Source organism: Besnoitia besnoiti (assembly GCF_002563875.1).
Source record: "Besnoitia besnoiti strain Bb-Ger1 chromosome Unknown contig00014, whole genome shotgun sequence".
NCBI lineage: Eukaryota > Apicomplexa > Conoidasida > Eucoccidiorida > Sarcocystidae > Besnoitia > Besnoitia besnoiti.
The window spans coordinates 250,746-270,351 of NW_021703916.1; the positions used below are offsets into that span (position 1 = coordinate 250,746).

The 19,606-nt window shown below is 55.7% G+C and overlaps 4 protein-coding genes across 4 annotated transcripts; all 4 read right to left on the reverse strand.

Moving 5' to 3' along the window:
• Positions 1 to 656: 656 nt before the first annotated feature.
• BESB_025180 (uncharacterized protein) lies at positions 657 to 5,959 on the reverse strand (the record flags this gene model as incomplete). The annotated part of the gene is made up of 9 exons (XM_029361206.1): positions 657 to 1,094; positions 1,377 to 1,525; positions 1,722 to 1,949; positions 2,469 to 2,637; positions 2,990 to 3,103; positions 3,470 to 3,634; positions 4,017 to 4,660; positions 5,231 to 5,399; positions 5,888 to 5,959. The coding sequence occupies 9 exons, from the start codon at positions 5,957 to 5,959 to the stop codon at positions 657 to 659; spliced, it is 2,148 nt and encodes a 715-aa protein (XP_029215561.1).
• A 5,572-nt stretch (positions 5,960 to 11,531) lies between these two features.
• On the reverse strand, positions 11,532 to 12,590 carry BESB_025190 (uncharacterized protein; the record flags this gene model as incomplete). Its single annotated transcript, XM_029361207.1, has 1 exon — positions 11,532 to 12,590. One exon carries the CDS (start codon positions 12,588 to 12,590, stop codon positions 11,532 to 11,534), a length of 1,059 nt encoding a protein of 352 aa, XP_029215562.1.
• A 2,092-nt stretch (positions 12,591 to 14,682) lies between these two features.
• On the reverse strand, positions 14,683 to 16,517 carry BESB_025200 (uncharacterized protein; the record flags this gene model as incomplete). Its single annotated transcript, XM_029361208.1, has 2 exons — positions 14,683 to 16,086; positions 16,500 to 16,517. 2 exons carry the CDS (start codon positions 16,515 to 16,517, stop codon positions 14,683 to 14,685), a joined length of 1,422 nt encoding a protein of 473 aa, XP_029215563.1.
• Positions 16,518 to 17,674: 1,157 nt separating this feature from the next.
• BESB_025210 (uncharacterized protein) lies at positions 17,675 to 19,357 on the reverse strand (the record flags this gene model as incomplete). Its single annotated transcript, XM_029361209.1, has 1 exon — positions 17,675 to 19,357. The coding sequence occupies one exon, from the start codon at positions 19,355 to 19,357 to the stop codon at positions 17,675 to 17,677; it is 1,683 nt and encodes a 560-aa protein (XP_029215564.1).
• Positions 19,358 to 19,606: the final 249 nt, after the last annotated feature.

A 19,606-nucleotide genomic window follows, 5' to 3' on the forward strand; every position in this document is an offset into this window, starting at 1 on the left:
CATGCAACCCAGACCGACCAGCCAGGCGGCCAGGCTGCCCGACTGTTTGTGAACGCGCCAGCGCGAGTTCGTTCAGGTCCTCACGCTCGGCGAGTGGAACTTCCCTGCTTTTTGTCGTCTTCATGTGCCAAGAGAGGCGAGTCAGGGACGTGTGACGTTTTCGCGTGGGTCTGACTTGTGGCGTGACGCTTTGCCCGCGCGCTGTGTAGAGTATTTAAAAAGCGATTCATCTGAAAGTGCAGCTGCGGCGCACGAGTGAGAATGCCGCTGGAAGAACGCCGGCACGAGGAGGCTTTCCCTCCATGCTCGCGCGGAGAAGAGAAACGGCAGCGAAGTGCACACGGAAACATATCTTGCGCACAGACAAAATTACGCAAAACACATAGACTGCCACTTGCATGCGCGCATGCAAAGTATATGGTATGAATGAAAAAAATATATATACATATTTATGTATACATATACGTATATTTGTGAAGAAAAAGAGGTCTGTCGCGCGCACACACGTGGAGACCGGTGGACTCGCGACCCCAGGAAAGGCGAGGATTGAAAAGCGAAAAACGGGGACGTGGAGGTGGCAGCAACGAAAAAAGCGCTGTCCCAACCCCCACTATTTTCTGTTTTCCTCTTTCTTTCTGCCCGATGTTGCCGCGTTCTCACGCCGTCTCTGGGCGTGCGGCGCCAGGGGCGGGGTGGAGTGTAGGTACACTGGGGAGGCCGCCTCCGCCGGACAGCCCGCGTTCGCTTTCGTGATTTCGAGGCGTTTCGCGACTCGACGCGAAAGGCGGGAAGAGCGCGAAGAACTCCTCGTCTCGCTCTCGCTGCAGAGTTTCCTCTCGCGAAGTGCAGGAGGCCGGCGCCGAGGACAAACGAGAAACAGCGGTCTCCGGAGCGAGGTGTAGCGACATCCCAGGAAAGGACGACGCGGAAGACAAGGGAACGTCAGAAAATCCGCTCTCCTCGCGAGGCGGTACGCTGAGAGAAAAACGCGACGAAGGACGCCCCGCCGTCGCGTCCGCAGGCTCCTGCAGACCGCGCGGCGACGTGAACGGACTGCCATCCCTGACACTCTCGCGAGGACTCTGCGTCTCAGGCTGAACAAAAAACAAGACAAAATCTGCATGCGCTGTCAAACAGGCGCAACGCCCACGCTTGCATGCACCACGCAGACGGGGCCCCTGCCGACCACACGCGCCTCAGGAGGACGGCCGGCGCCTGTGGTCCTTGAGAGATTGAATGGAAAGCACCGAGGCCTCGGGACGCGAGGACACTCTGCGTGCATAGGAGCACACGTCTGCTTCGAGTTTTCAGCTTCTCTGCGACGCGCTCGGGACACCCCGACGCACACGGAGAGGCGCCAACAGCCTGCAGCTTACCGGAGGTTCGTTGATCAGAAGCGCGTGCTGATTGTACTTTGTGTGGAAGTTGTAATACGCATCTGTGACGACATCCGACATGATGACCGCGTCCTTCACGTTCCGCAGCGCCACTTCGCGCGCCGCGGGGTCCGCCACGCAACTCAACCCTGCGAAAAACAGTGCGCGCAACAGACGAACCGCGCTCGATCCAAAGCCTTTCTGTGCCTCGCTGCTGCCGATGCCCGCCTTGCTTGTCTCGGGAGAGAAGGAGGGAAAGGGGGAGGGGTGAGGGGGAGGGGAGGGGGGGGGGGGGGGGGGGATGGTGCAGCTGCCATTTTTGTAGACTTTTGCACTTTTTCCTACCTTGGAAGGGCCGACCGATGGTGGAGGCCGCGACATGCAGCGTAGCGTCGATCCGGGCGGCGACTGTGCCCCCGACTTCGCTGAACGTAGACGAAGAGGAGAAAGCCGGAAACGCCGCTTTGTGCGCATCCGGCGCGGCCGCGGACGCGCCAGACTTCGCAGTGGCGCCCGCCTGCACATCGCCGAGCGCGACGCCTTGCACGACGACCGGCCTCTCCTTGCCCGTCCCTGCAAAAAAGCACCCCAAAAAACAGCGATCCGGCTATGGAAGCCGCAAAAGGGAGACAAGGAACCGGAAGAAAACGAGAGAAAGCGCGAGCCAGAAAGACTACAGCCGCCAAACTCAGCGTGAGAAGAGACGGGGCGAGAAGGCAGCACGGGCAGATCCGCGAGGAAAGCCGAAACTTATTTTTGAACAAAACTGTCAGTCAGCAACGCTAGGCCACCATCAGATGTCACAAGTGAGCTAAGTAGAACTTCAGGACGGAGAAGTGACGCGCCTATCACCGACCTCTCGTCCCCCCACGAGGAATGGGCAAACATGTGCCTGCATTCTTCCGTGCTATTTTTAGTCTCCAAGAGGAGAATATCGGCCACACACGGGCGGCGACGACGCAGGAGGGGAGGGGAGGGGCAGGAGTGGGGGGGGGAGGGGGGGCAGGAGCAAGGGAGGGGGGGGGCAGGAGCAAGGGAGGGGGGGGGGGCAGGAGGGCGGGAGGGCCGCCGGCGGTTTCCTTTTCTTCTTACCGGCGGCGCCGTCGTTCGCGGAACCGGCGGCCGTCGATCGGCCTTCGAAGGCAGACGGGCGAAAGTCGTCCCCGCCCGCCGAGGCGAGGAACTCCGCGACGGGGTACGCGTAGGCATTCAGGAGAGCAAACAACGGCATCTCCACGCAGAGCAGCCAGTTTGACCACTTCTGCAGAAAAATCCCGGAACGACGCGGCGAAAAGAACCTTAAAAAACTCTGACCCCTGCGAAGGTGCCGCCCTGCCGCACGACCGAGCCCCCGAGTCTGTGTTTCATACTTGAAAAGAAAAAAACCCGAGGCCCTACAAACCTCGCGCAGCACATGTCGCAGCGTCTCGCGAGACATGTGTATCTACTCTCGCGACTCGAGACAGCGAGGTGTCCTCCCCGCTTTCTGAAGATTGGCGCATGCGCCACGAAGACAAGAAGGCAGCTCGGGTCGAGGCTCCTCAATCCCGCTACGCGAGTCTGCAAGGAACGCATGCGCCCTTGCAGCTCTCTCCTTTTCTGTTTTCACTTACGGTGACGTCGCGGACAGTCATGCCGTCGATGATGCCCAGGAAGAAGGCCTGGTACCAGGTCGCGACGATCACCAGCTTCATCGCAAAAAACTTTGCGACGGGGTGAAAATCCAGCTGCAAAAACAATCCAATCCCACGCAACCGTCATGCATAGAGAGCCACACGCCACACACAAACAAAGGACACACCCACAAATATATATACAACTCTTTCTCTCTCTATATGTATATGTGAGTGTACGTATATATATATATATATATATATATATACATATGAATGTTTGTACATATATATATATATATATATATGTGTATATATGTGTGTATCCACAGTACATATAAGGAGACACCGCCCCCAGCGGCATGTCTGTTTTCATTGCCCCCTACACACACGCAGACAAGTATCCTTTTGCGCAAGACAGCGCCTCCCGCAGCGTTCGATGCACTCGAGTCTGTTGTGGTCTGCGGAGCGGCGTCTCACCATGGCGGGGAGCTTGCGAGTGGCGAGGTAAAACAGGCCCAGCGCGTAGAGCGCCCCGCAGACGGAGACGTTGTAGATGATGAGGCTGGGGATCTGGTAGCCCAGCGAGTGGTAATGCCCCAGGCCAAACACGAGCAGCGAGCCGAACGCCATGGCTGGCTTCACCTGCAGCAGCGAGCAGCCAGAGAGTCCTCGCGGAAGGGCCATGACAGAACGCAGCCAAAGGGAGCTCCGTCGCCCCGACGGCTAGAGAGAGCACATGCACGCACCGAAAATACCTTCTGAATGCGCTTTTTGCGCAAAAAACGGACGAGAAAGACGACACACCAAGGCGGACGATACGCGCGTGACGGAGACACCCAGCAAAGAGGGGAGGCGCGCAAACATCCGCGACACAGACGCAACACGCGAAAGACAAACGGCGCACACCGGCGCGCGCGGCCAAAGGGACCGCCTTCCGGCCTCCCCTCCCCCCCCCCCCTCCCCCGCCTCGCCGTCACGGCCTTATCCTGTTGGGTCGCTTGCGCGCGTGGGCGGGTTGACTCACAAAGATGAACTGGAGAATCCACCGTTTGCAGCACTTCACGAAGGCGAGGTTGGTGGGCAGGTCTTCGCTGCACATGAGGACGCTGTCGTCGCCTCCAAGGCACTGCACGAGTTGTGTCTCCTGTCTCCGCCCGCCGCCGACGGAGTACAAGTCGCGCCGGGAGCCTTCGCGTGCGCTGAAGCTTGTCGCGCGGCCGCGCCCCTCGGGCTCCTCAGAGGGCGCCGCCGCCGCCTGCGCGGAGTCGCCGCCGTCGCGTTCGACCGAGGCGCGCGAGGCAGGCCGCCCTGGGGACGAGCCGCTCGACTTATCCAGCGCCGTCGAGTGAACGACCACCACGGCGCCGCCTGAGCCCACGCCCTCGCCGTCTCTGCGCGGGCGCCCGGGGGGCGCGGGTCCCGGCGCGAAGTCCGCGGGCGAGCGGAGGCGCAGGAGCCGGCGCCAGAGGCGGAGGAGGAAGGGGATGGGCTGCGGGTGGCGAATCGAGCCGGGATCGCGGCTCAGGGCACTTGCGCAGGCGTCTTCGCCTCCGCAGCGCGCGAGAATCAAACAAAAAAACGAGTAAACGACCACCGCCTCCCACACGTCCCGCAGCGCCTCAATGTACACAAACTGCCCAGGGAGAATCAAAATAATCAACGACGAAACTGCATGCAAACGGACAACACACAGCGAGACCACACACAAATCCACCCATGCGCACGCAGATAAGCGAGAAATATACACAAAGATTTATACGACAGACATCCAAAGAGGTGTAACGATTTGCATGTGAATGCGCGTGACACTGCAGGCGGCGAAGAGACGCCCTTCCCGTTGAGCCCGCTTTCTTTCTCGCCGGCAGCGCAACGCCACAGCCCCACTGCCAAAGAGAGCAGGAAAAAACGCGAACAGACCAAGCGAAGGCTGACAGCACAAAAAAGCAGGAGGATCCGAAAAATGTTTTAATTGAAAAAGAATTCGAGAATTATGTAAAACCCTATCTTTAATGTAAAGAAGATGCAAGCCCCAAAGGTAAGTAGGGGAGGAACACGGCGCACAAAGGACGTCGTCGCACGCGACGCACAAGCTTGAGCGATGCAGGGGAAACAACTGGCGAAGGGATGAGGCATTAGGCCGCGCCTCCAGCCCGACACCCACACGTCTAGAAACGCTTGCCTGGCGGATAGAAATAACGCTCGCTTTTCGAGAGAGGCCCGTTGAACAGGCAGACTTACCGGCATACACGGGGGCGAAGAGAAGAATGCGGACGACATACTTTTGCAGAGAAGGAAACGCGTAGTGTGCGAGATGAAGAAAAATTGTGCTGCCTGAGAGCAGGCACGCGGCGATCGCGCATATGCACGCCAGAGCAAACACCCATCCAATGTCGATGAAGGCCGAGTGCTGCAGGCAAAGCACGACAGAGAGACAGCGCGCCACCCGCTCTGCAGAAAACCTCGACTGGAAGATCGACACACTCGCCGAAAACTCATGCGTTTCCCAGTCTCCGCGATGCACATTTCATCTGCACTCGATAGTACAGAGCTACCTGTTTGAATATGAGGATACAGCGCAGATGCGCGGGCGAAGCTGACCACGGAGACGCATATCTCTAAATAGACTCGCGCGTTGATCAAACGAACGAGCGTGCACAGGACGCAGAACAAGGAGCGAAGACACCGAAAGATCCAGATAAAGCAGCTTCGCGCGGAGAGTGAGGCGGAGTGCGTCTGCAGGAGGGATTTGAGCGATCCCCCGTGCGCGGTGTTTCTGTGCGGGCAGCGGCAACAACAGACTTCTCAGCCGAAGCAGAGGTGAAAATACACAACCTCGGAGACGAGAGATGTCTCCAGTTCGCGAAATATACATGACGAATGAAGAAAAGGGCTTACGGAGACGGGTGAGGAGGTGGCGGCAGTTGCCCTGCCGAGCGCAGGCGCCTCGAGCAGGGCAGACTCTTCCATATTGCCGAAAAACTCGTGGAAATGCGCCACAGAGAGACAGAAACTCAGAATGGGGAAGTTGAAGAAAGGGGAGCCCCGGAGAGAGGCCAGCAAACAGCGTTGCGGCGGGAATCCGTCATCTTTTAACACACGCACGGAGGACTAGCGAGCATAGCAGGCTGAAACAGAGTGATGCGACAGGGAAGAAACAGGGCAGCGTGAGCGCCGAAAAGAGCAACTGAAACAGAGACAGACGAGAACGAGACAGGAGCAAGATGGACAAGGGACATCGGCAGACCCAGAAAGAGCACAACCACGAGCAGCAAGGAAATGTAGCGCTGAGGGTTAATGGTGTGTCTCGCCTCGTCCCGAGTAAACGCGGTACGCGAAAGTGGGAAAAACTGCACATCGCTCTTCGCTTGACGATTCAAATGGCAACAGAAACGAAGGGAATATACACAGACGGTACATGAGGATAAAAGAACCAGAAAGACTACATTGCCAGACATCCTGTGGAACTCGAGAACGATGGCGCCCTCTCGGTGTATATACACCAAGAAGGGTGTGAATCCAGCGGCACTGTCTCCCCCCTTTCTTTCGATCTGTTGAATGCACTAGATTTGCCACGAAAAAGGAAATAGTTTTCCTCATAGAAAGCCTGCGCGACTAACGCACGCCTCCGCTGCCAAAGGAGCGCAGGAAGCAGCAGAGTTAATACACGAGAGGGGGGTTCTCAAGGGCAAACTTCTAGACGGAAAACACTCCCTTTTGGGCGCCACTACACGTTGCGGCGTGCGGATTCTTTGAAGTAACGAGCCTACTTTGAAGAGCACTATTGCGGTCGCGATGGCGATGCTCGACCGCCTTCACGCAAAAGATGGAAACAGGGCGAACCGGGAAAAGATGCCCTCGTCAGGATGAGGCCCCACAATGGTAGGACCGTGAACTTGCTTTTCCAGTTCGCCGAGAGAAGACACGACTTAAAACAAGACAGAATTTGTTCTACAATGAACAGGAAATTCGTAGGACAGACAAGCGTTTGGTCCTTCGGAACGCGGAAGAAGAAAGCTGCGGTGTCTGCTCGCTTTCGCAGACATGCTCGCTTCTTTTCTCCTTGCAAGCTGGCCACTGGCGAGATGCGGCAAAAGGCGTTCCTCTCCCGTCTTCGGAGAGCGAAACTCGAACTCCATGACCTGAAGAGTGCACAAGACGACTTTGTGCAAGGGAATAGATCAATAATGGCTGGCATTCCCCTTCAAAGGGCGAAAAACTGTGACAACGCCGCAACACGCCACTCTCAGTGGAGAACGAAAAGGTACCGTCGCCGCAGGACATGGGTCCGACCTGCCCCGACCCCCCCCGCTCGCCGCACTGCCCCCCGCCGTTGGAGGAAATGCTAGTGCTTCAGTGTGGAACGTGCATAGGCGCAGCTAAAACACACGAAATCGGACATGGATAGGGACATAAAAGCGACAGGCAACGTAGGCGTGTCAGCGAGAAGTGCGGTGGTGCTCCCCTGGGATTCTTTGCCCGCCGCCAGTAGCCCAGGGGGAGCGTGCGGAGGACAGAAAGTTGGAAATACTGCTCCTCTATGGATGCCGGTAACAGGCTGCAACAGATTCGAGTTGTAGCGGCCAGTGTTTAATTCAGCTACTCACGATTACGCATTCGCACGATATATCCAACTGCGTCTTCCCTGACTGAATGGGCCGATCCAGACGCAAAGCGAAGCCAACTCACGAGTGGTAGCGCTCGTCTACCTTGTACGATGCCGCTCGCTAGTGGCGACCGTAAAGTACGTTACGCAGGATTATCTAGTGAACGAGAAAGGAACGAGCGACGAAAAGGCACAACTCAAGGCAATAGGGAAGACAAGCGGAGTGAGAGGTGGAGGGGGTGAGGGACGGGGGGGGGGATTCTGTTCGATTAGGGGAGGAAAGTGAGCTGAGAGTACCAACCCCTTCGCCCAGAAAGTTAAAGAAAAAAAAAGATCTGCTTGACAGTTCACAAACATCTTGCCAACCGCTTATATCCATGCATGGTGCATGAAACTGCATACGCACAGGTGTATTCATGTTAGGTTCTTACGTACATATCTACCTGTGAATTACGCCCGCGGTGCCCTCGCCTCAGCCGGCAAGAATAACGGTGTGCAACACTTGTGCATAGCTCGCGATAACGAATTCAAAGAGGCCGTAAGGAGAAATCTTTTTCGGATTCGAGCTCCCGAAGCTACTGACCCTCTATATGGGGATGCTGACGACTCAGCGGCCTTCAAGAACAGAAGCACCCGCCCTCCAGCACCTCCGGCCACGGGCTATCGACAAAGTAGCTTCGCAGACAGGAGAGAAATAGAGATTTGAGCTCAGAGGTATCCCGCCGCCGAGCTGATGTAGACGAAAGGGATGGCATTACAAAATGTGAGCAACAGAGTGGCCAGACGCGCAGCGTGATGCAACCTCCCTGCCGAGAGGCTTTTCGTTCCCTTTCACAAAAATTCGGGCTCATGCTCACACGCGGGCGAAGGACAAGTATCCGAAATTATCTAAGCCTCCTGCAGGTGGTCCGGAGTTGGAACCTCTGAGCCCGTTCGCACCCCTCGAACCGTGAACAGCGCCACATTGTTTTTCAGCGACGCTACCGGCACTTTGATAGAGCGAAAACTCTGACGGGCCTCACTGCTGGTACTCTGAAAATACTGGTGAAGAATGGAAAAAGCGTTGCGGGTGTGGTTCACAGGGAATGAATCCTGCAGACATTTTAACCGTGCCCCGTGTAATCCTCAAACGTCGACGGAAACTGGGCCCCCAGCAAACACACTTCGAACACAGAATGCTTCGCATTCTAAACTGATGGGACACGGCCTTTTCCACCCAGATTTTCATTTAGGCCTACGCACACTGAGAAAACAGGCATAACGCAGTTGCCTCTTGATTGGAAACCCAGTAGGGTGTGGCCTCGGCGGGAGGCGCTTGGTCATCTTCCTGCAACACGTGCTCCCATTTCGTTCGTCGTACAACAAAGTTGCTGGCGGGCTACTGTGGAGCTGCCCCGCTTTTCCGCAGCATGCATTCCCACGCCTGGCATACCATCCGCAGATGGAACCAGCTACCGCATCGCTTGCGAGGCCGACGGTCATTAATCGACCTTCAGCCCATGAGGTAGAGGCAGCAGGAATGATATCGCTTCGGGGGGAACTGCAACAGAAGCCAGTGAGCGTCCCTGCTTAGTCAAATCCTGCAACGCCTGGAAGTCAGGGCTTCCAACCGCCGCTACCGGAAGAAGTGTGCCGTTTGCCATGCCATCCACAAGTTTCTTCGCTGGAACTGGTAAATTACACTTTCACAGAATGTCTGCGGACACCCCCGCTTTTATAGCCGGGGCAAAGCGAACAGCCTCTGTAACTTCTTCTAAATTCAAAACAGGACACCAGATCTGTGACAGCAGTGCCGCAAGCCGCTCTGCATCATCCGATTCTCCAAGTGTTGAAGGTAACTGTTCGCGACGCGCCGAGGCCAAGCCACCCAAACGCACAACTCCGTTTCCCATAAGTACATCTGATGCAGCAAGCCGTCCGTGCATGAGTCCTGCCTTATGCGCTCTGGCGTCGACCGTTTGAATGCTTATACTTGCCCGAACTAGCGACGCAGCGCAGGTATACGCCCCTGTTGTCGTGCACGTGTTGTGCAGGGACTTCAACAAGCTCTCCAGGTCATCAACTGCTTCAGGCATCAAAAAGAAGATATTCGGAGGCGCATACGCTCTGCTCGCCGCTGCATATAGCCACGTGTGTACATCTTGCCTCTGAACATGGGTCAACAACTCTACCGGCACCAGACAAAGAATGCCGCAAGCTACGTCTGCGATACTCTGCGGGCCCTTGAGCACCAGGACTGCCGCGGCCTCAGATCGAGTGTGGGCTAGGAGATCTTGGACCTCTGGCAATCTCTTCCGATGAGGGATCGGATAAGCTTTCAAGGCGAAGGCTTCACCGGACTGCTGGTTAATAACGCGGTAGACTAGACTTTGTTCCCCTGCGGCCAGGAACGGTCCCAAAGAGAATGGTATAGTTATGTGCCCTATTTCGGCCGGTAGCTCTAGCACTGGCGGCTCAGAGGACGAGAACGCCATCAATAAGGCAGCTTTTCGCCGAAGGAAGTCGCCATCTGTTGGCTGTGGTCTCCTCGCTGGCGCGGGTCTGAGGAAAAGTTTTAGCGCATGTGCAGCTGCGGGATCAACAAGGGTTAATCCACAATTCATTCTCTAGATCCACGAAAGCCTGTAACGTTCTGCTCCTGTCGGTCGCCCGTACTGTCGAAACTGTAGCCGGCCGAGTGGTGCGTCCGGATGAGAAAAATGGCGTCCTCCTTCCGCGGAGTAACTTGGCTGACGCTTTTGATAATGCCCCTTCAATGTCTGAGAGAAGGGAACCAGAGGTGCCTCGGTCCTTGCCCCTCTGGATGAAGGTGGCGCCTCCATACTTCACATTCGCGTGACTTACGCCTGTGGCTCGGGTATCCCATCCGAGAAGACAAGAGAGAGCCGCAATAAGCAGCGACGCTGACAAGCAAGACAGCCCGTAGCGATTGAGCAGCAATGCTAGAAAGGTGTAGCGGGCCCGCCTCCACGACTTTGTTAACCGAAAACTGTAGGACGCCTTCAACAAACACAACAGGCAATGTGCAAGCCGGTACTCACTGCTTCCTCATGAAGGATACTGGCATCAACCGTAAGTATAAAACACAGGGGCGAGTGGAACATTGTGTCACCATAGAACTACTGTCTTGAGCGAGGGGAGCTTCAGTGGGTGCCCCCCGCTTGTTGAGACGAGCTAGCGCTCCTCTAGCCAGTCCACGGGTAAACATCGCATCCCCATTTGTGTCTTTTTGGGGGCCGTTGCGATTCCTAGTTCGATGGTTCTCTACCGTCCGAGGGGGTGGGGCAGAAACAGCTTCGGCTGCTTCTGCGTAAGGGAATGAATGCCAGATACCTGTCAGCTAGATACCGACGTCCCCACCACCAGTGTCCTTTTGTTGAGCCACTTTAAACGCTTCAGACAAGCGTTTTCCGTTCTTGCGTTCCCGCGTCAACAGCCCTACGCAGGTACCCTAGGCTTGCAAAATCGTTTGTTCCGTGCGAATGGTGGACTTATCCGACGGTGTTATTCTTAAAAAGTAGGGGCCGCGTCACGCAGCGGTGCTGGATGTTACCAAGCGCCAGACTGAGAGCCACTCTAGAGCTGTGCTCTTTCGTCAATTTCTATGCTCGAGACACGGTCGCGTGACTGCGCGAACCAGATACGAGAGACTGGCGATGAGGATCATCGGTACATGGGGCCTGCGGGCCTCGTGGAGCACACCTAAAGCTTCATGGCGTCACCTGAACCAGAAAACAATCTGGCAACCATGCACACACTGCGTATCGCGAGTGTGTTCTCAGCTACTTCCCTCAGTTCGATAGAGAATATGTGCCTAACACACGTGCATCTACTAAAACGTATTGACCGTTCCCGGCGCCGGAATGCCCACGAGGAGAAGCCGACAATGCAAGTACCACGCGATGGAATGGAAAACCATTTGGCACTGAAGTGAGCTCACAAAGCAGCCTCGGCGATGACATCACGGATACTATTGGGGACTGCCGCACACTTCTCAAAAAACTCGTTTGACAGTTGGCGCTTTGACTGATGATATGACACTACCTCTTGCGCTACCTCGTCAAACTGACGGCTTGGGCACCATATCTGAGCGAGCACGATGGCGAAGGTAACCTCGCTCGTCAAAGCAGTATCCGCTGCCGCATCCACGTCTTCGTTACTGTCTCTCAGTGCCCCGGTGCTGGTCTGTGGTGGACGTTGGTCAGCAGCGGTAGCGGCACCGACGGAAAGCGCAGGGGCAGGCTCAGAAGGAAACTGCGCCTGCACATGAACTGCACCGTTGCTGCTGACAAACACCGTGTCGATGCTAATGCGTCCACGTGCAGCTCGCGTGTTGAACGACACCATTTTTGCCTCGTTCACCTGCTTTGTCAGGCAGAGCCGCGCCTCATGCAAAGGTCCCCGCCCGGGAGTTTCGGTAGCCGCTTCCACCGCCATGTCGATCAGAACCTCTCGGAGCGTTTTCAGTAGAAGCCGACGCATGAATACATTGGGAATAATGGCAGGATCTGAGTATGTGCTCGGGCACCAGATGCCACTGGCTTTTTTAAGCATCATCAAATCTAAGGGAATTCCATATGCTGAGAGTCCTGATGTCGCAGCTCTGATCATATTCATCGCTTGCACTGTTTCCTTCTTGACTGAGTCGCTCACACCCGTCGGCCCAACGACAATGGGGAAGGCCTCAAGGAGGGTCTCAGGCCCACTGTTGAGACTCTCGAGTTTATACAGTACACTGCCATACGGAGTGAGACCCACAAAGTCGCCTCTTTTCACAACAGTGGCAACTTTAGTGATTCTAGATTTCAAGGGTACGCTGACTGCTTGAGGAAACAACTTGTTGATAATGGCTGTAATCTCTACAGGCTGCTCTTCCGGCGACCCGCCACTCGAGCGGCGGCGCACAACGAAAGACGCTACAATGTCGCATCCATACGTAACCTGGTCTTCCATTTTCCACTGTGTCCGGACCAAGGCACCCATCCTGTTCACCATCTTTGCGAACAGTCTCCTCCAAACGAAACGGACCGAGGCGGCAACCACCTTGCGTCCAATCCAGCGACCGGCCTTCCCAACGAGACGACGTGCATGACGGAACGGCTTCGCCAAAAAAGTGCGAGCCCTTCGTAGCAGATGCTGACGGGTGCCCGGATGAGGCTTTTGTGCCAGAGTCGACGGCGGAGCTCCCTCTGCAGCAGCTCCACCTGGTGACAAAGTAGTAGGTTCCTCAGACTGGTGACCGGTGACTGGCTGTAACTCTGGTTCCAACGGCGAAACGCCCGGAACGTCATCTGGGGACGGCGCTGTCGTTGGTGAAATCCGAAACGCCTCTGTGAACAATGGTGCGCTTTGGAGAAGGGTACGTGTGATTTCACTTGTCTGCTGCGTATCTCTGGGTGCTCTCCAACGCTGCAGACAGCCACGATCCCCTGTCTGCAGGAAGACAAGTATGAGAAACACTGAAAAACGAGACATTCTCGCAAGGAAATCGTATTCCGGGCCCCTGGTATTCTATGCAAAAAATAGAACAGAAGCCGCAGCACAGGCGAAAATTAACAGGCGAAATCAATCGAAATCGAGAACTACAGCGTCACGGGGGAGTGTTCTGGTCACGAGCACCCGGTGACTCAGGTCGGCGAGACAGAGTTCCTCGTTGCTGGCTAGCTGCCTGCCACCCGTCACGGAGGCACACGGTAACATTCCAGCGCACGCACGAAACCTGAATCTCCGTGCCGGAGTGACCCGAAGTGATCTCCTGATTCTCGATAAGGCGGCAAGCGCAACAATGTGAGAGTCATTTCGGCACTTTGTTCGTTGAAATGAACAACGCAGCAGATAACTCTCACTTCTTCCAGGTTCACACACATGCACACGCACAAGTACCAGTTCTCAGAGGTGTCGTGAAAACCTGCACACGATCCTTGTCTTGGCGTTTGTGACTCCATGCGAAGGCACATGGCCAAAAGTGATAATCGCGCTAGTGCAATCTGCTCCAGTGTGGTGGCGAGCACGCTGGATGCCACACCCTGCATGTGACAATAAACTCATCAGCGCTACTACTACATAGGTGCGAATAGTGGCTTCCATGGGAGCGACACGGCTGGTATGCATGCTAACGCCAATGCTACGCAGGCAGTGATGCTAGAACTGATTCAATGCCCTCGTACGCCGTGGGGACTGGCTCCATTTGGAGACACATTTGGCACCGAGGACTGGCGATAACTCGCGTCAACGGCCTTTTCAAGCATCAGGAGCATACAGCGACTCAGCACTTCTGTGGCGGGGAAATGCCCGCATCAGGAGTGCCAACACAAGTCGATCGGTGCAATAGAAGAACGCTTCCAGCGGTCCCCCAAGCTTCTTGGGTGCATCTGCCGCTTGATTACCTTCAGTACGAGAATGCAGTGATGCGCAGTGATCTAACGCACGTGCTAGTCTTGTTCAACGACAGACGCCTCGCAGACGCCCGGATGTTTGAAGCACTGCTTCCATACAGGGTCTCAAAACCGGCGAACCGGATCTACCGTGTCAAACACGTAGACTGTCGGCACTGTGCACGGATTTCTACCACGTTACGTGCAGCTCACTCTGCTTGACTTGTCAACTATATCGATCTGCTCCTACGCAATATTTCGCACTCTGACTACGCTTCCGGGAAATCGATATGAGTGTAGTACCTGCGGGATGCACCCTACCAGGTGACGGGTCAATTTCGTAGGTCTGCACCTTCTCAACCTTTTCAGCATTTAATTAGAGCAGATGCGGGCTGCACGTAACGAGAGGGGGACGCAGTACTTCTCCACGCCAGACACTGCGAGTTGCGTGGAAAGAAACTGACACAACAGTGCATATGCTGCGTGCTATGATCCCGAAATAGTTGCTTGCAGCAAACTCCGCACCGACTGCGTGACAATGTCAGTCTCCACAACGCAACTTTTGCCCGCTGATCGAAGAACAACTACAGCACACGTACACACGAAAAGCATGCTGGAAAACCGATTGACAGCTCCAAATGCTGGACCCCATTCCGCTGCCTCGTCACGCAAGATGCCTGCTGCAAAAGCACCTTCCCAAGTTCATTGAAGTCTCAGAATGCCCCTTCGATGACCAAAATTTTTACACGATCAGGCATTGCTGGACATGCTGAGAAAAATTCCTCTGGAAGCTCACGCTTAAGTCGGTGGTGTATGCGTACTTCCTGCGCCACCGCGTCGAGGCTGCTTGCTGAACACCATATCTGAGCGAAGACGATGGCGAACAAGACGTCGTCACTTAGAGGAGTTTCCGTCTCAGAGGTTGACAAATCTTCTTCTTCTTCTGGACTGAAGGAGCCAGGAGACTTCATTTGGGTACTCGCTTCCAAACCGGTAGCCGCCGAAGACGGGACAGCTAGGGTTGAGAGAGTTTGCGGAGGTGGCAGGTGAACTGAGCCGTCTGCGGTGACCAGCAAAGTGTCAACGCTAATACTTCCACGTCGTGGGAAATTTTCCGAAGTTTTCGACTTTACCTTGTAGACCTGGTTTGTCAAGCAGACACGCAGCTGGTAGAGACGCGTCTCTACATCTGCTGAATCAGCCGCCATGTTGTTAAGCACTTCTCGGAGCGTCGTATATGGAAGCCGACGCATGAATACGTTCGGAACAAAACCTGCACCAACGCTGCCGCGGGGGCACCAGACGCCACTGACATTCTTCAGCCTCAGCAGATCTACAAGCACTCCAGTTTCTGAAGACAAAGCTGCAGTTTTGATCATTTCCATCGCCTGCGTAATCTCCTGTTTCTCCGTGGCGCTCGCTTGGGATGATCTTGTTGCAATGGGGAGGGCTTCCAGCAGAGTAAACGGGGATTCGCTTTGATCCTTAAGTGTGAATAGGACACTTCCATAGGAGGAGAAGCTTGCAAAATCCCCTCTCTGCGCAGCAATCGCATCTTTAGTCACGAGCGACATGAAGTGAACATTCCGCCCCTGTGGGAGCAGTGTCTTGACCAGCATCGATCGCTCTGGAGACTGACCCTCTTGCAAGGAGGAAGTAGAATAAATCTGCTTCAGGTAGGGAGCCACCGAGACGCACGTGCTTTCCACATCCAGTTTGGGTTTTAATTTCAAACGCATCTGCGCGGCCAGCTGGTTGATCATCGTGGTCAGACGCCTTCTCCACAAAGCGCGCGAGGGGGCCGCCAGTATCTTGCGATGGAAGAAGCGACCAGCTCCCCGAAGAAAACGGCCTGCATGACGAAACGGTTTTAGGAGGTACGAACCAACGTTCCTGAGCACCCGCCGAGCGCCGTTCGCTTCCTGAGACAATGTCGGAGTCAGAATCAAATCCCCAGGCTCACTATTCTCATCAGGTGAGGCCAGAACTGGCTCTGAGAGTGACCGATATCTGACGGCCTCGACAAACACGATCGAATTCGCATGTGGACCATCAGCGCTCAACTCTGTGTCCAAGTCCGTTCTGCCCGCCATCCAAAAAAGGGCGGGATAACCCACCTGAATGAGGACAAGCAAACAGATAACACACACAGGAGACATTGCGGCCGTCTAGTCACTATTCACTGTTGTTACACGGCTGCGCAAATGGCGGGCTCCACAGAAAAATGATGAGAAGTATATCGTGCAACAATATAAAAGTGAAGACGCCCAAGACCTGAGATGCCGACTCATTTGACTCGCTGACCGAGACAAACGCAGACGCACCCGCTCGACTAGCTACCAGGCCGCAACAACGCACATGATACCAGACACGCTACCTCCAATTTCACGCAGAGGGACGTGACGCAGTCATGCTTGGCGCGCGGTCCGTCAAGTTCACTTGCTCGACAGAAAACACACGATAATCTAATTGAAATTTGACGTCTTCACGGCAGGAACTCCTTACGTTCTTCCGAATGCAGAGCGCATACCTCACTACAAACTCCCATATGCCAGAGCACGTACACCGTGAGCCTCATCTGCTCAGACATAGCTGACTACACAGACCGCCGCTGCAGACGCTCGATGTCCGACGCATGAGGCGTATTTCTGGACTACTAACTGGTACATTCACGCTTTAGGTTTGGTGGTGCCTGTGCAACCTTTCAGAACATATTCGCATACAGGGAAGGCGTGACGCCTCGATGAGCATTTGAACTCACACGCGGCGAGGACACCGCGCTCGTGTGCCTAGAGTATGTCGTGTTTTGAAGATGCGTTGTACTTCAAGATTTAAGATTAGTGCTGCCACTTTTGTTGAGAAGTACTTTTGTAGCGAAGGAACCCATGATCGATAATTTGCAGTGGATATCCGGCCTGATCAAAGAAACGAGGAAACAAGGGTTCGGCTGATCGTTTCTACCGCAGTGACTACGAAGCCAGCAACACAGCAACGTGGTGAACCGACACCAGGAGACACTTTTTACAAACTCGGGTGGCCTCAATTCAGTTCGCTAAAACTACGACGCTGTCCCATGGCCGGCTGTCGGTAAATGACCGGCCGAACCGGCCCTGCTTCCCCGATGCTGACGTCGCATCTTACAAACTGTGACTTCCTAGCTCGATAACAACTGACGTGTAGCCTCTGTTTACCCTCGACAGCGTTCATCGGGGCGTGTACCAGCTAGCACGTCGAAGCAAGTTGATTCTTCGTTTAGAACTTAGAGGCCATGCCACTAGCCTCTGCTGCTGCGAAATACCATGCTTCCGCTGGTGTATGCAGCCATTTGAGCCCTCCGAACACTGTTGTGGGCAGACAAGCGTGCGTCCCTTTCCAGTGGTGAATTGGTGACGTCAGTGCATTCCTTAAGTCGCTCGTGAAGTTGGAAAAAATTCCGAGAGTCTCTCTGACCCACAAAACAGATTGTATTCACAGTTTGTCGCAAAGAAGACGCTGGAGAGAGTCGCGCCATTAGAACCCACACTGTAGCCCTACAGCTTGGCAGTGCTTTGAATAGGCTTTCCTGGAATGGACAACAGCCCCGCACCGAGAAGCGCGTGAACGCGGACAGAAAATATCGCACGAAGCTCTCCTGTGCAGCGCGAACCGCCCAGATCGCCGCATCACATACATCGCCCCCGCCACTGTCCACCGCAGTGCGAAGACTCAAAACACAGCCTCAGCAATCATGAGCCGGACGACTTCCGGGACTGCTGCGCAGCGCGTATAGAACTCGTGTGTGAGTTCGCGCCTCAGCCGATGATGCAGGAGGACTTTCTCAGCCACCTCCTCGAACGATCGGCTGGGGCACCATATCTGAGCGATAACGATGGCAAACGCGACGTCCTCTGTTAGCTTCTTTGACGGCGCCACCGCTTTCCACTCGTCTTCTTCAGGTTCTTTCGGAAAGTCCGCCGCCGACTGAGCAGATGCAGCTGCGCCCTCTGCGCCCTCAGAGGGGGGGGACGGCGCTGCCAAAGGGGCGGCCGCTGCAAGCGGGGGGCCATGCAAGTGAACGGCACCGTTGCTGCTGACAAACACCGTGTCGATGCTAATGCGTCCACGTCTCGCGGTGGTTCCCAGAGCAGCAGTCATGGCCTGATGCAACTGCCTCGTCAGGCAGAGCCGGGCCTCATGCACAGGCCCCTGCCCCGCCGTTTCTGCAGAGGCCTCCGCCGCCATGTCTGTCAGAACTTCGCGGAGTGTTTTCATTAGGAGCCGACGCACGAATACATTGGGAACAAGGACAGTATCTAATTTGCTGTGGTGACACCAGATGCCACCGGCTTTTTTCAGCATCATCAAATCCAAGGGAATCCCGTAATCGGAAAGCCCTGACGTCGCAGCTACGATCATATCCATCGCCCGCCTCGTCTCTCTGCTTAGAGTTGCGCTCGTTGCCGATGGCCGTGCGACCACGGGGAAGGCCTCGAGGAGGGTCTCGGGCTCGCTGCTGAGGCTCTCGAGTTTAAACAGTACGCTGCCATACGGAGAGAGACCGACAAACTCCGACCTTGTCGCAAGCAGGACGCGTTTATCGACGCGGGACTTCAGTTGCATGCTAGCTCCGTGCGGGAACAACGTGGACAGCGCCACCATGATATCTGACGGCTGTTCCTCTGGACTCCAGGGCGCATAGCGGCGGCGCGTGACAAACGACGCTACCACGCTACATCCAGCATCGTGCTGCACTGCGCTTTTCCACCGCATACGCATCTTACTCACTATATTGTTAACCATGCCATCGAAGCGCCGCCTCCACAGGAACCGCGCGGCAGGATCAAACACCCTGCGACGAATCCAGCGACCGGCACGCCTCATGAGGTTGCCCGCGCGGCGTCCCTGGCGCACAAAATACTCGCCGACAGCGCGGAGCCGACTCGGCCTGGAACCAGCGTTCTGCTTTCCTCGCTGTGCAGCTGCATAGCCGTTATCCACGCTTGGCGCCGAGAGCGGCTGCGCGGATGGGCGGCTACGGAGGGCAGCGTCTGCAGAAGGCGTTTCAGTCGAGAGAGCTGCCGCACGGTTTTGTGCCGCGACGTCTGGGGCCGGTGCCGCGATATCTGGCACAGGCGCCGCGACATCTGGCACAGGCGCCGCGACATCTGGCACAGGCGCCGCGACATCTGGCACAGGCGCCGCGACGATTGCCTGCTCACCCGCTACGCCGGGAGGGACATCTGCCCCCGGCTCCAGGGGCGACAGGTGCCGAAACGCTGCTGCAAACAAGAAGGGGCATGCAGCAGAAATGACCCGCGTTGGACCCCCATCTGTGCTTGCGCTCCGGAGCAATTGGTTCCAAGTTGTCTCGAGGAAGACAAACAACACCAAGCGAACTGCGGCAGACATGGGCTCTACCGCGTGGCCAGACACTCTTCAAGAGCGAACTGAGAAACTTATACAGAACTAGGAGAAATACGTCCAGAACACATTAACGCATGGATGCATGTTGATACATGAGGGCGAAAATACCACGGGCTTTTCATCTTTTCCGCATCGACCTCACAAGAATGTGTCGCCTGGGGCCTAGCTAGCCAAGCAAGACTGACAGCCGGGCCCTGTCGCGCGCCCGGCGTTGCAGAGGCCGCACCGCGTTTA